Source organism: Nannobrachium achirus (genome assembly GCF_963921795.1).
Source record: "Nannobrachium achirus genome assembly, chromosome: 10".
Lineage (NCBI taxonomy): Eukaryota > Metazoa > Chordata > Actinopteri > Myctophiformes > Myctophidae > Nannobrachium > Nannobrachium achirus.
The window spans coordinates 35,713,124-35,729,582 of record NC_137819.1 but is presented as its reverse complement, the minus strand read 5'-3'; the positions used below and the strand labels follow the sequence as shown (position 1 = coordinate 35,729,582).

At 41.8% G+C, this 16,459-nt stretch overlaps 1 protein-coding gene across 1 annotated transcript in view; it reads left to right on the top strand.

Annotated features, from left to right (window-relative positions):
• nudcd1 (NudC domain containing 1) overlaps window positions 1-14,484 on the top strand; it is a 39,834-nt gene extending 25,350 nt beyond the window's left edge. The window contains exons 9-10 of the mRNA XM_080734869.1: window positions 10,882-11,041; window positions 13,808-14,484. Coding sequence (XP_080590995.1) covers window positions 10,882-11,041; window positions 13,808-14,097 — 450 coding nt within the window. The 3' untranslated portion in view covers window positions 14,098-14,484. The remainder of the gene's footprint in view (window positions 1-10,881; window positions 11,042-13,807) is intronic.
• Window positions 14,485-16,459: the final 1,975 nt, after the last annotated feature.

Below are 16,459 nucleotides of genomic sequence, written 5' to 3'. Positions count from 1 at the left end.
TAGTTAGGTGAAAACAAGTGGCTGGTACGCACCCTCCCGAAGACCAACAATAGGGATTGTGACGGGGAGTACTGTGTGTACACAGGGGGAATTGGCAACGACTAAACTGGGAGAAACTAGAAATAACAAAAGTCAGGTCATATGTTTTCTTTAGCACAACAGAGAATAATAAGGCAAAGACACAGACGCACACAGCCATATCACCAACATTCCAGGGATTTGTATAATGTTGCATATGGCTACATATAAGCATCATATGGTTTATTGTCAATAAAACAATACATTTAAATTTGTTAATTTTAAAACATGGTTAATTAAATTAAGTCACCCAATTTGCAGCATATTACATCCTGCACATAATTCTACATTCCTTAAAATCCGATTTTTTACTGGGGAGGGAGTCAGGGAGATAGGTGGGTTATTGCTCTAATGATCGTTATAATGTCCTGACAATCAAAATATGTCAGACTTCTGATGGGTGTCTTTAAAATGTATGTTGACATGGCACACTGACTATCTAGAAAATAAAAACATGGCACTTCTCAATGGTCTCCTGAGCTGACGATCATCCCTAGATACGGTCTGGATGACCTGATAAAAAAGGAAGGAAGGAAGGAAAGAAAGATTTACTAGGGATAGTTGTATTTATGGGTTTATCAGTTCCATGTAAAACAGTTGAGCGTTTATTTACACGTCACTTTCAATTGATACAAGATAATTTTAATATTGTCTGGGTGCTATCTTTGTATTCCTGGTTTTGTTTGGTTGTGTGATATTGTTGTGACAATAACTGAAAAGCGATTATCATTTTGTATCATGGTGTGATTTATCCACTTAATATTTGCACGCTATCAGAAATGCATCTCTGGCGAATCTGATTGCATTCCCCCCTACTGTTGATGGTCTAACTCTCAACTGATGGTTCATGAATGATTTATTTTATATTGTTGTATCTTCCCAAAACACCGCAAGAGCTAATGAAAAAAATCAAACCTCGGTTCGAAGTGGAGCTGTGTGTGTGTGTGTGTGTGTGTGTGTGTGTGTGTGTGTGTGTGTGTGTGTGTGTGTGTGTGTGTGTGTGTGTGTGTGTGTGTGTGTGTGTGTGTGTGTGTGTGTGTGTGTGTGTGTGTGTGTGTGTGTGTGTGTGTGTGTGTGTGTGCGTGCGCGCGTGCCTGCCTGCCTGCCTGCCTGCCTGCCTGCACAACAGCGCCCCTCCTTTAACTTGTGTGGCCACTCAAGGTATTGCCAGGCTACAGACATACCCAGCCAGCCACATAGCCAGCCAGCCAGCCACGGACATACCTGTCTATTGGGAGCGCTTTCACCGCTCCAAAAACTAAACAAACAAAACATTATCTGTTTGCAATACATACCCATGATGACAAATACAATGCTAGGTCAATTATCTGATAAATATACTCTGTCATGTGACACTTTGAAATATTATACTATACCAGTAAGACTCCCTAATCGGGAGATAAGCGACCGTCAGGTCGCGGCGTGATTTTAGGGCAAAATGTGTAGGAGCAGTGTCCAAAAATGTGTTTGAAAAAATCGGCCTGATGGTGGCGCTATATGGGACAGATCCATGTTGATGACATGAGTGTAGACATACTGTGTACCGATTTAGATGATTTTAGGGCAAAATCTGTAGGAGCAGTGTCCAAAAATGTGTTGGGCCTGATGGTGGCGCTATATGGGACAGATCCATGTTGATGACATGAGTGTAGACATACTATGTACCAATTTGCGTGATTTTAGGGCAAAATCTGTAGGAGCAGTGTCCAAAAATGTGTTGGGCCTGATGGTGGCGCTATATGGGACAGATCCATGTTGATGACATGAGTGTAGACATACTATGTAGCGATTTGTGTGATTTTAGGGCAAAATCTGTAGGAGCAGTGTCCAAAAATGTGTTTGAAAAAATGGGCCTGATGGTGGCGCTATATGGGACAGATCCATGTTGATGACATGAGTGTAGACATACTGTGTACCGATTTAGATGATTTTAGGGCAAAATCTGTAGGAGCAGTGTCCAAAAATGTGTTGGGCCTGATGGTGGCGCTATATGGGACAGATCCATGTTGATGACATGAGTGTAGACATACTATGTACCAATTTGCGTGATTTTAGGGCAAAATCTGTAGGAGCAGTGTCCAAAAATGTGTTGGGCCTGATGGTGGCGCTATATGGGACAGATCCATGTTGATGACATGAGTGTAGACATACTATGTACCAATTTGCGTGATTTTAGGGCAAAATCTGTAGGAGCAGTGTCCAAAAATGTGTTGGGCCTGATGGTGGCGCTATATGGGACAGATCCATGTTGATGACATGAGTGTAGACATACTATGTAGCGATTTGCGTGATTTTAGGGCAAAATCTGTAGGAGCAGTGTCCAAAAATGTGTTGGGCCTGATGGTGGCGCTATATGGGACAGATCCATGTTGATGACATGAGTGTAGACATACTGTGTACCGATTTGCGTGATTTTAGGGCAAAATCTGTAGGAGCAGTGTCCAAAAATGTGATTGAAAAAATGGGCCTGATGGTGGCGCTATATGGGACAGATCCATGTTGATGACATGAGTGTAGACATACTGTGTACCGATTTGCGTGATCTTAGGGCAAAATCTGTAGGAGCAGTGTACAAAAATGTGTTGGGCCTGATGGTGGCGCTATATGGGACAGATTCATGTCGATGGCTCTTTTGGCGCCGCCGCGGCGGACGCGTGGGTACCGGCCCCGGCTCTCCCGGTCGCTCCTAGCCCGAGTTACGGCATTTGATCATTTTTGCAGTTTTTTGGGGGTCCCTGGGGGTCCCTGGAGCTCCGGGTGTCCCTGGAGGGGTGGAGGTTGTGGATTGGCAGGCAAAGAGTGTATGTGCAAAGTTTGGCATGTATTGGGGCAACGGTGGCGGAGATATGAGTTGGGGAAAAGTGTGACATGACGGACAGACTGACAGACTGACTGACAGACAGCCGGTGGAGGTTTTGGCAGTAACTGCGACCTAACGGTCGCAATTACTCTATATGAATTGCATCAAAACAAAAGGACAACCTCCCTCCAGAGCTATAGGATGAATTTACCTGAAATAATGATTAATTAGTTTTCCATTACAATGACCCCCCAGATGAGAGGGGGGTCATTGCAATGGGTCTCTCTCTCTCTCTCTCTCTCTCTCTCTCTCTCTCTCTCTCTCTCTCTCTCTCTCTCTCTCTGTTTCTCTCTCTTCCTCAACCTAACGGGTCAAGGCAGATGGCCACACACCTGCAGTAGAGTCAGGTTCTGCTTGAGGTTACTTCCCGTTAAAGAGTTTTTCCTTGATACAGTACTGTCGTTAATTGCTTGCTTATTGGGGAGTTGCCATGATACAACTTGCTGTGATTTTGCTCTGTAATGTAAATACATTTTATTTAACATTAACACATTAAATGGCTCAGTATTGCAGTATGCTAAAACCAAATCTTTATTAAATGGCCTGCAATGCCTCCTTAATTAGGCCAGAATGTGGACATGGACCCCATTTTTTAACTCTTAATTTAACTCTGTATAGGGTCTATTTGATTCCATTTCTACACTCTCGGAGTTACAGTCCTTTTAGAGAGTCCATTTAGACCCCCATGAGAACCAGTGTATTACTCTACTTGTGGGGTCTTCAATCTTTTTTGGCTGAGAGAGAGATGAAACAATGTGTATTTTAGACATTTAACCACTTTAAAGACCCTCTACACAAAATTTCTTCACCGAAATGCAGCCGACCTACAAGCTTGTTGATCATATATTTTCAGCAAATGTTCCCCCTGGAATAGGGATGCAAGGGTTAAAGTGTTAATGTAAAAAGTTCCTATCAGACAAAGATTTGGCTGCCCCCCCCATAGTAGTCTCTGAGGACCCCCTAGGGGTCCCGGACCCCCTGTTGAAGACCCATTCTCTGCATTACAATTACCCTCATATTCCTCGAGCTCATTCTTGATTCATTAGCATTCCCAGCTGCTCTTTTCTTGTTTTGTTTCAATGACTCAAAACATTCAACCACTTTTCAGAGAATTCCCAGGCTGATAACGAGGCGTCAGGCACGGCTTGAGCCCCTGCCCTTTTATCCGTCTGTAAAAAAATGCCCTTTCCAGACCATGAATGCAAGTAGTGAAAATAGCTGACCTCCAAGCTCACAACGCGGCGGTCTGCTATTTTCAATATTTTCACCTTTTAGATATTTCAGCCCCTGCCCCTCTAACGTTCTTTCCATGTCCCTGCGAGCCGTCGATGTTCTCAGCCCAGGGCCTATGAATGGCTTGGTGCACCTGCAACGTTTTGTACCTCGCTCTTTCCTTTTCCCAGATCATTAAGACTAAGGCCAAGCAGCCACTCACATGTAAATGCAGAACATACACTGTATGTTTGCACACATGTACAGTGTACAGTGTGTTGGTTAACCAATGGACCTTTTATTATCCCACTTTCCATTTGCGTAACTTAGGTCACCGTCATATCAACAAGGAAAACACCTTGACCTTTTATAAAAGCACTCGGGTTAATAATGATGCACTCTTGCCACTCGGGGAGCTGCTCGTCGCAGGTTCCTGTCCAAAGTGGCAAGATGGAAAATGTTCTTTATGATCCTCAGAGAAAGACGCGATGAGTCAGATCCCCACTGGCTGTGTCTGTAATGGCCTTACAATTACTCACGGGTGTTCAGTGTACAGTACCTGTACTGTGAAAATTGCCACATGAAGCGTTTTATATGAAGAAGATATCTATGTGGGGAAAAGTGACTCATACTTTTACAAACTGATGGTATAAATGAATAGTTTAGGGTACATTTTTTTTTCAAGAAATCATAGATTGTTGTAATTATTATTTAGAAGACCTCAGGTCTTAATGGGTTAAGGAAATTGTCCACTTGAACCCTTGCGTCCCTATACTGGGCATGTAATAATACGTGAACAATTATTGCATGTGCAAAAAATCCAGATTTACAAGCTCCCAAATAAATCTGCTGTTTTTGGCAAATACATTTTGTATAGAGGGCAATAATGATGGCGCCAATGATAGAAAATGTGCCCCTCCCGATGGCAAGGTGTGAGAGGCTGAGCAGCTGCCCTTACTGCTGAAGTGCTGAATCTAATGACCAGCTGGGAGACGTACTCTACAGTACACTGTAGGGTTGGTATTTCAAGCTAAGCTTGTTTCAACACTGACATCTGGCCTCTGTGTATCGATGCATCTGTGTTCGCTTCCCTCTAATGCCTGCCACTCTGCCTCTTCTCATCACACGCACGCACTCACGCACGCACGCACGCACACACACACACACACACACACACACACACACACACACACACACACACACACACACACACACACGTGCACACACAGACACCTGCCCCTTCTTTGATAAGAACGTTCAGTTACTTAAGAACTTGTTTTACAACAACTTCTGCTGCTGCGGACATTCTAAGATGGTACTTTTGTTCTCTGTCCCCTTTTTGTATTTCTGATTAGCTCATCTCGCTGTGATTGAAATCTTGCCTTTGCAAAAGTAGGCCCTATATGTGAAGAATGAGAAGGAAGGATTCCGGCTTCTGCAGACAAATCAAATTCTGTTCTGTTCTATTACTTCCTTTCTTTTGTGGTTACCCCTTGCCTTTTTGCTGGTTAGATACAATTCCTCTACTTTTCTGTCAAAACTCTCTGGAGACTGTGTGCTGGGAAATAACCAGTTAAAAGTCAAAATGTCAACATTATTTTGAGATGCCTTTTTATTATCAAGCCACAGAATTTCTGGGATTCATGATCTCATTTTCTGAGACCCACGTCAGAAGCGATTGTACATTTGCATGGATATTGTGTGCCTTTGCTGTGAAGCACATTGAGCATGTATTAAACATGCTACACAATTTAATTAGTTTGACTTGACGTGGTTGACTGACTCTCTACACTGTAGATTCCAGGTTATCTGGGCTCAAATGTGTTGGGTATACATTCAAGACAAAAAACATCAAAACAGTCAAACATTACCATAATAATGATACTAATGATAAAATAAATAAATAAAATAAAAAGCAAAAAAATACACATTGCTAGGCTTTATGGCAGAAGTTGCTTTTCTAACACTTTCTAGGGCCATGTCCTCATATCAGTCCGTCTGAGAATATGTAAGGAGTCATAAATGTCCGGGTTTCCCATAATCTTATAATGCAAATAATCTAGAGGTATATAAATCGATACTTCTGCCTTCCACTGGGCCAGTGTTGGGGAGGGGGGCTTCCAATTTACAGCAATGAATGCAAGGTTACACAATTTTCTTTGGTTCATTTAGCATTACAGCACTCTGCCAATATTGCAGCCATTAGATGTCCTTGGTTTAAGTGGTTAATGATTTAATCATTTTATCATTAATCGTTAATCACTGATGATAATCCTTAATCATTTTGTATTTGTGCTGTAGCATTCATCACTGGGATGCTGTGGTTTTGGTTAAATGATTCGTCAGAATGGTTACCATTCTTGGAAATATTGCCTCAACAAAAATCTAATAATTGAAAAATATTCTGTTTTGTCCTTTTGAAGTTGATCTGGGTAAGCATGAGCTGACAGCCTAAAGAACAGAATGGAGAAAGTAAATTATAACTATTAACTATAATTATTTATAAATAACTATAATTATTATAATTATATAATCTTACACAGAGGCTGTCACTGTCATCTTTTTCATATTGACTTGCTTGCTGTGTTATCTGCTGCATGGTGAGAGGCTTATCTTCCAGTTGGAACAGCGTGTTGGCCAAACTCATTTAAGGCACCTCTTTCATCGCCATGGCAACACGTTTTGGAGGTAAAACTTTGTTAACAGTTTGGATTTATTTGATGCTGTTTCTTCTTGGCACAGTGTACAACACTGGTTTTCAACCACTTGCTTAACTTCTGTTGTAAAAATGTTGAGTATAAAACATATGTGAAAGAAATTGGCACTCTGGCCAGCTGTTTGCAAGATTAGCTCCTGATAAACAGACCTAACCTCTTATAGACCAGTGGTTCTCAACCTGTGGGTCGGGACCCCAAATTATTTTGGGGGGTCCCCAGATCATTAACTTTATGTGAATCATTGTTTTCTTACTCAACAGTAAACAAACCAACATAACGTTTAAGTGTATAGAGGATATCTGCACATTTCTAATGTGACAATTTAAGGACCTTTTAATACCTCTAAAATGACAAATTAAACATTGGCCAAATTGTCAAATATCAGAGGCAGAAATTGTGAAAATCACAACGCCTCGCATGTAGATCTGCTATTTTCACAATAGAACCGTGTTATACAAAATGTAATGCCTCAACTCTTAGTGGTCGTCAGGGTGGGGGGATCGCGGCCTGAAAAGGTTGGGAACCACTGTTATAGACCGCAAGGCTCATCCAGAGCCATGTTGTAAAAATAGCAAAGAAATATAATGTTGTATACAAGCTGGGTCTAATAACAGCATGGCTTCCATGTGGAGCTTGGACTTTGTGAGGTTAGTAATTGGACGTCAGTCATCTCCATTTGGTCAAAGTTTCAGCCCAATCCGACCTCCATTGACTTCCAGTATAAAGTTTTACACTCTAAAAATAAGTTACTTCTAGCAGCGTGCACAAGACAATTGGAGCTGATCGATCCAGCAGTGTGTGAGATTAGCTCCACACTCACAGACCCTCATCTAAATGGCTAGGCTCCTAAAAAGAGGTTGTTACAGGAGTTCAGATTACCATACAACATCCCTGATACTCGCACAACATGCTATTTCTTGGGTTGTTACTCATCACAAAACATTGTCCAGAGAAATCATCTGCAACTTGTAAGCTTGAGCTTGAGGGATGGCTTGTTGTTGTTAAATGCTTGTCAGCATGCAGAACAATGTCTGCATGATTGATGCTGAATACCTGTCAAGGGCTTGTTGATGTGGTACATTACAATAGAGCTGTCTCAAGCGAAAATGTTAGATTCAGCGATTGTTGACTAGCTGGATGTGGGCTGCTTTCAAAGTAGTCTAGGTGGTTGCAGAGAATTGTCTGATGTCGAGGAGTGAAATTTGAGGTTGATGATGAAGAGCTGCTCCACACGAAGAGAGATAAATATGTGTGTCTGTGTGTCCCTCTCGTACTGTGTGGGGGCAATAGGGAGAATTTAGACACAATGGCATTATGGGAAATGTAACATGCTGTACACTCTTCACAGGTCCTGGTTCAATCTCTGTTAGATTTTCTGTTGCTGATGGATTTTTGCTGTTCCGTCTGATAATAAGCCATTGACTTTTTTGTGTTGTGTAGGTGTGTTTTATGCGTGCAATCACAACTCAGTCAACTTAACATAGTTTGAAAGTGATATATTACAGTACTGTACATTCTCCATCTGCTGAAGTATTTCAAGGGTAATGGTATTATAGTAGTAGCTACTTGTCAACCTACCTGACACCTGCCTTAACTCAGTCGGTGCCATTTTTAAAGTGGGATGACCTCTTATATTGCCGGTTCGCCAACAAAGGGTTAAAAAAATAGTGTGCACGCTGGTGCACACATTCGTGCACAGATCATGCACTATGCATGTGCATGCTTTTCACAGCTTTCAAACAAAAAAATCCGCTTGGAAATCCGTTCAGGCATTCAGGAGAAAGGAGCCCTTATGTTTTCTTCAAATGTAAACAAACATGGCTGCCATGTTTGAAAGATGGGGTTGGTATGGGGGTTAAACCATAGAGTATATATAAAATAGAGAGCGGACGAGCCCCGCCCCCACTATCATTTCAATGCAAGTGCTCAGTGGCGTTTTGAAGCAACGGCTACGTGCTAGCATGTAGCTAATCCAGGTGCATTCTGGGGGAAATTGGCCACTATTTCGAGACCACAAATGACGTCACGCTGCTCTCCGCTCACAGGAAGGATTGTCTGGAGTGGAGGGGGCGGGGCCAAAATGCGCGTTTAGGCTGCAGTTCCAACTGTGGCCACCATCGGGGCTGCTTCAAATCTAGCCCTGGGTTCTGGGGGCTTGGGTTAAACATGCAATTTCGCGATCGCGATCATGCCTAGTACACTGTTGGAGGTCCAAATTTTTTTTTTTCAAAAACATTTTTTTCAATTTTTTTTAAAAAAAAAAAAAAAAAAAAAAGACGTTCAGAAGACGTCTGGCAGGGAGGTCCATAGTGAAAAAGACGTTTTAAAGACGTTTTTATCATAGAAACTTCTTTTTTGGCAGGGTATGAGTTAATCGAGAATGTAAAGGAAGATTTCCTAACACTCAGGCACCCTTGATAAGAGAGGCTTGGTGATTAGAGCCTCCCTGGCATGCTAACCCTGTTGGTGAAATTACTTTTGCTTGTACAGTATGTAGGTAAATACAGGAGGAATATCCAAACAATGTTTATGTTTTATTTTTTAAATCAAGGCAATCTGTACTTTCAGCTGCATTAAAACACAATGATATTGCAACTTTGACAAAAAAGAAATATATGTATTTATACGGTACACAAATACATCAAATTAACATTATAATGAAACCATTAAAAGCATTGCCATTTCACAGGCATCTCATAATGGAAGAGGGATAATTCCAGGAGCCACTCCTAAACAGATGACAGAACTCTCATACAGTATATGCCTGGGTTGTGCGCCAATGTGTCGCGCTGTGTCACAGCGTGACACATTGTAAGCTAGACTTTCCATGTGCTACGCAATGTGCAACCAAGTAGAAATCCGGCATTATTGGCTCAACAATTAACCCATGAATTGTGTCACTATAGATTGTAACTGCTTTAATCATTATTTTATGCTTAGCTATGAAAAAAAAATAGCAGATATACAAGCTCACAGTGTCGGTGCCGCACTGCGAGCTTGTAGATCTGCTTTTTGAAAAATCAAGATTTATTTTATTGCAAATCTTGGAATATATATTTTTTAAAGTGAACATTTGCAACTCAAATATTTGCCTCTGGGGCATCCCTGATACATAATATTTAGAGATGGGGTCGGCGGACAATCTATCTATCTAACTATTAATTTACCAAATGTCTGTTCGTCCGCCGCCTGCAGACAGGCGGTCAGCCTGTCTGCATGCTGACATCACTGATACTACACAGTGACAGTGTTGCCACCATGGTAACAGTCACATACTGAAACAATGCCCAAATTTGGGGATGAGCATGGTGACATCCACCATGGTAACAGCAGCTGCTAAAACAATGCCCAAATTTGGAGAAGAGCATGCTGACATCACTGATACTAAACAATGTCGCCACAATGGTAACAGCCGCATGCTGGAACAATGCCCAAATTTGGAGATGATGTCCGCCATTTGTCTGCAAGCTGACATCACTGATAATAAACAGTGTTGCCACCATGGTAACAGCCTCATGCTGAAACAATGCCTACATCACAGACAGGTATTGCACAACTGGACATCAATGGTGACTGTTCTGCCCAACATGCACCGGTCTGGGTTCTCCAACATTACGTAGATTTCAATCCCTCATATACTGTGCATACCCCCGGGCACAGGACTAGTTACATATAATTCTAGGGATCCTTGACATGAAAAAGTTTGAGAACCACTGACAGTTATATAGGCATTTTTCAAAAACCTTAGAAGGATTTAGAAGACATTTATAGAATCGGGTAAAAAATACGAGAGACTTGCAAAACATTTCTGGATAAAAAAAAAATAGCAGATCTACGAGCTCACAGCGCAGCACTCGGTGCAGCGTATATCTACTATTTTTCAATAGCTAAAGCATCAAATAATGGTTAAAGGGGTTCAAGTCTAACGCGACACAGAAGCGTTCCAGGTCTTAATGGGATTGATAAATCAGGCATTAATCACTTCTACTCTGGTTTGTCCGCCTCTCCCTCCAGGTGAACCTGGGGAGCCACCAGTACCTGTTCACGGTCGACATCAATCCGCCAGAAATGCCCTGCCTCTGCCTCAGGCACGACGTGGACGCCTTGGTTTGGCAGCCGCGACCCGACCAACCGAGCAACATGTGGAACCACATTGCCACGTTCAATGCCCTAGGTGAGAACTCCAGAGCCTCTAGTGATGGGGAAAAGTACTCGCATGTTTTACTTAAAGGATAACTTTGGTTCATATTTTAGATTGTAATTAGAGAAAAGAAATGATGAGTGTTAAAATGTTTTCATTTACTGCATTTACTGGGTGGGGGCATGCGTACAAGCGGCTAAATACTATATGTCTTTTTAGACACAATAAGCCGGCAATTTCTTTGTTACTATATTTACACCAGACCCATAAGTCACATCTTCCCATGAAAGATTGCGGTGCATCTTGGGAATGGGCTTATTATTTCTAAAAAGACATATTTAGCCACTAACTTACGTGCATGCCCCCAACCTGGGGGCATGCATGCAAATCTAAATCGTTAAAATCACTAAAACGATAGAAAACATTCTTTTCTCTAATGACTGTCTAAAATATGAACCCTTGTTGTAAAAAACTAAAGTTGTCCTTTAAGTAAAAGTATCAATACTGCAATGTAGAAATACTCTGTAAAGTGGGGTGCCCGCTCACCTACCGGTCCATCGAACCAGCGACACGCTGTCAGGCCTGACAGCGTGTCACTGGTTCGATTCCCGATCCCGACTACCTTTGTTGCGTGTCACTCCCCATTTTATGTCAGTTTACTGTCCTATCACTAAAGGCATAAAAGCCCAAAAACATATCTTAATTTTTTTTGAAATACTCTGTAAAGCAACAACAGACAAGTAGAAGTCTAGATGTACTTGAGTAAAAGTACGAAAGAATTGGCATCCAAATGTACTTAAAGTACCAAAAGTAAAAGTACAAAATGTTTGAAAATAGACGATCTACAAGCTCACAACGCGTCGCTAATACACCCCCTGGAGATGACACTAGTACAGTATGTCACAGGCATTGCCTACAGTCCAACCTTTGATGCTGCCGAGTGGCAAGTATGGAATCAATTATGACACAACTGAAACTCATGTCATATGTGCCACAAATCATGCATAGCTCTCATTAGAATGCCTTATTCTTCATGCAAAATAAATTACAATAGTGCCAAACCTCAAATAAAATGTTTATGTGTCCAACATTTGTCATACCATATAAAAGAAAAATATGTCTGTTTAACAGATTTTCTCTTTTATTTTTATTTTTGTTGTTGACCCATTTAGAACAGCATGTAGTTATGTTCCTCAGAGTGTTTGCCATTTGTGCAAGTGTGACCATGATTTGTCTAATTATTTTTTTTACAATTGCTTATCAAGCCTTAATGTTGCAGGAGACCACAGACGCACCTCTAATGTTGCAATAGTTCATCTCTATAGCAATCATGGAACTCATGAATCACATGAATGCTACACAAATTCAATTGACTACATGTCTTACCATGATGAAGCAGCCTGGGTGAAATCGGTGTCCATGTCCATTATCCAATGTAGACAATGGATAGGTTATTTGAATCCATGTGCAATTTGCACTCAATTTGCACTCATGTGCAAAAAATAAATAAGAATAATCACCTGCTCGCAACTTTGAGAGCAGGTGAGACAGATTTCCCCTCAGAGATCAATAAACTCTTTTCCATAATCTATAAAGGATAGCAGTGTTCCAGTATTTGTTGCAATTGTTTATTAGAAAAGCTTACTGTATATAATATCCTGTCATGCTTTATTAGCGTATTAGGGGGCACGGTGGTGCCTCACAGCTAGAATGTCCTGGGTTCGATTCCCGCTGAGGACGCTGTGGGCACTGGGGTCGTGTTCTCTCCTCTGCGTGATCAGCACCCAGGGGTTGGCAAAGCGCCTTTCTGTGTGGAGTTTGCATGTTCTCCCCGTATTTCTTAGGGTAGGTACTAGAGATGCGCGGGCCGACCCGTTGACCGTGAACCCGGGCGGGTCGTGCAAGATTTCAGACTCAATTGGTGCTCGGCGGGGCGTGCGGGTTATCGCCACTCATTTGCAAAAAATAAATAAGAATAATCACCTGCGCATCTCTAGTTGGCACCCTCACAAAAACATGCAGTAATCCTGGTCTCTATAATGCCTGGTCAGCCGGGGCACCTGATGGAGGGGAAAGGAACTGGTTGGAATAACGTGTTCCCTCCATGCGCTACGTCCAACCGGGGAAGAAAATGCTTTATTAGTGTATAACTTTAACCTGTGATGTTAAACTTTGTACGTTTCTTTTAAAGAGATTCACGTTCATGCTAGGGACTCGCTTGCCATAATACACTGATCTAGATCAAGCTGTCAAGGTTTTGCGAATCTTGCGATACAAAAGGCTGTAAGATCTTTTAGTTTTTTCTGTGACGACGTTGAAATCGTATTAGGAGTTCTAACCACGGTGAGGTTTGCTTCACGTTGGATGTTCTGGTTGCATTGTATAGTGTTGGAACGTGTAACAATGCAACTGAGGCATACATGAATTAAGTGCTTTTGATTTACGCACAGGTGAGATTCATCATTTGATACACGTGTGATCCACACAAATGAAGGCTCTACACTTCCTTCCGTGAATCGCAAGTTGGCCTTTACTTAGAAAATATACACTAAAATATTGTAGGAAAGTTACAAACGACTTTGTGAATGAGGCCCTATAATTGTACACTTTTAAGACCGTTCAGTCAGTTCTCCACAAGAAACTGCACTAGATCACGTTGATAAAAGACCAAGTACTGCTATTTCATATTCCCCCCATCAGACATTGTGGCTCTTTTTTGTGCCTTTTTTTGTTTTGTTTCCAGTTCAAATTCCCTCGTGTGTGAACACTGAAGGTTCTATTCTGGTCTGTTCATTGTAGGCTATGTCCAGGCATCGAAACGTGACAAGAAGTTCGCGACCTGCGCCCCAAACTTCTCCTATGCGACCCTTGGGGAGTGCCTTCGCCGCGTGTTCATCTACAGACAGCCGTCGCCCGTTGACACGGTCCTTTTTAACAGGAAGCAGGGCCGCCAGGTGGGACAGGTCGCCAAGCAGCAGTTGACCAGCCTGGACACCAATGAGCCAATCCTAGGCTTCCGTGCGACTAACGAGAGGCTTTTCGCGCTGACCTGTAACAACCTCTTTGTCCTGAAGATCAATAATGATTAGAACTAGAAAGAAAGAAAGAAGTGTGGTTGCCGTGACTGCAGCAAGTTAACTGTCATGTGAGCTAGCACCACTCCTCCAATGTTTTTCCTTCAATTTCCAAAACCATCTGATTCGCAAAAAAGTTTTATCTAGTGAAAGAAAAATTAAGTTTCCCCAGGACTACAGTGTGTTGCCCTGTCGGGCAACCACACTAATAATGGAGACTCAACAGTATTTTTTAATTTTACCTCCTCTTGCCATCCAAGAGCTCTGAGCATTCCAGTGACATCATTTACTGTGCAACAACAACACATATTGGCGCTCTTCCAATTAATTGGAAAAAACCAGGAAAAACTGAAATTTGATCATGTATGACTTCATGTTCTCATTGCCCATGTCATCTTTAAAGTGCCCTCTATACTGTCGGCAGTCTGTGTATGGTGACAGTGATGTGTAAATAAATGACATACAGTACTCTATACTAAAAGATTGTCATTTTGTGAAGAAATCAATCAGGCAATCTGACCAACGGGTGGATGTGTGTGTGCGTGTGTGCGTGCGTGCGTAAGTGCGCGCGTACGTGCGTGCGTGCGTGCATGCGTGCGTGCGTGCGTGCGTGTGCGCATATGCATCTGTGTGTGTGCGACTGTGCGCGCACACACCAATTTAAAGCTAAATGGGTGGATGATGACATTTCCAGCATCAGATGGTCAGTAGGAAGTGAGAAAGCACATTGAACATTCCCCCCACTTGCCTTCATTATGGTAGCAGCACCAAAAATATCTTATCTTTGGAGACACCTTGTACGGTAGCTTTTTACCATTCCATTGATCCATCTAAATGACAGATATCCTCTGCTATACTGTAGTAGAATACCATTGTTATTAAGGTTTATTAGACAAATGAGGAATGAAATAGAAATACTAAAGTGCAAAACTGCCTTTGTAAGTAAGTATCCTATATTGAAATTGCCTAGACTAGAGAGTGGGTGGGTGGACATCACAAACGTAACATGCGGACCTGCGAGGCGCTCCATTGCTTCGATCCGCACCAAACTTGGCACCAACACTGGTCGGGTCTGCCAGCAGAACAGTCACAACCAAAAATCTACTTTGTACTACAGAAGTGTTTAACACCTGAAATGGCCATAATTCGGACTATCACTCTGATCAGGGCAATTTGGGCCGAATTTGAAGGCTGGATAGCAGCCTGAAAGTCTAGTACTTATAAAGGCACAATACGAGTGTGTGATTATTATTTCTATGGATCTATTTTTGTAGATCCATTTCTTCTAGCATCAAACATGTGAACCACAAGGATGTGTTATGCAATACTAACATTCTGTTAGCAGAAAAGAATGGATTAGTGACTGCCTCTCTTGGCAAAATGTTGGGTCTTCTTCAAATGTAATTTTAAAATGTCATTTCTCTTTCAGTATCTACTAATTCAATATTTGCTTTCACTGTTCGGAGACTGTATAAATTAATTAAACAGCCTTTGAATTTCCAGTGTGCTCACTATTGTCTCTATAGACTTATGGCAGTATAACGGTATAGAAGTGACACCCCTGAAGCAGGATAATTGTTTTAGTCTAATTGGCCCTTTTGATTGTTCTGACTGCTCAGTTATATTCAGGCCTGTTTTGTCTACCTCTTGTTCTCACTTCCTCCCCAGTCTTTGTCCTAAAACATTTCAGACATCATTTGCTTTCCCTGTGCCAAGCCAAGCTATTTATTGGTGATGGGTAATCACTCTCTTTTCTTGGTGGTCATTGTTTCGCAGAGGGTAATCTAGTTTTACCCTCTGTTCTTATTTAATTACTGGTGCGCAATTGAATTAGACAGCACCGCTTGTTTTTATTAGCTGTACCAGCATCCCTAGATTACTTGTGCCGGGCCTGTCACATGCACTAATGTCTCTGAGAATTGTTTCTCTTTTTGCTCAGACACAAAAACACAGCATTGTCATTGCCTGGGCTTTACTATTCCTGGTCCGTCACTATTAAAGACCATCGACCTTCTTTCTACCTAAGTACAGCCTTTTAGGCTTTTTAAAATTGGCTGTCCGCATGGACAGTCAATTTTTAATTATGCATGGGTTTTCAATGAGTTTCATCGGCCCTAGGGATGTGAAACAATGTCTACCATTAATTAACCCATTACATAAGACCTGGAATTATTTTATACTTTAGCTGTTGAAAAATAGCAGATATACAGTGCGGCACGCAGTATTAAAATCTTTGAATATTTATTATTATTCAAAGAAAAGTTTTGTTACTCAAATCTCTGCTTCTGGGGGTCTTCTTTTATGCCCATACATCCCTGTCTGTTGAACCAGCCACACAGATATGGATGTCTTGGCCATCTGTCTTGGCCATATATGG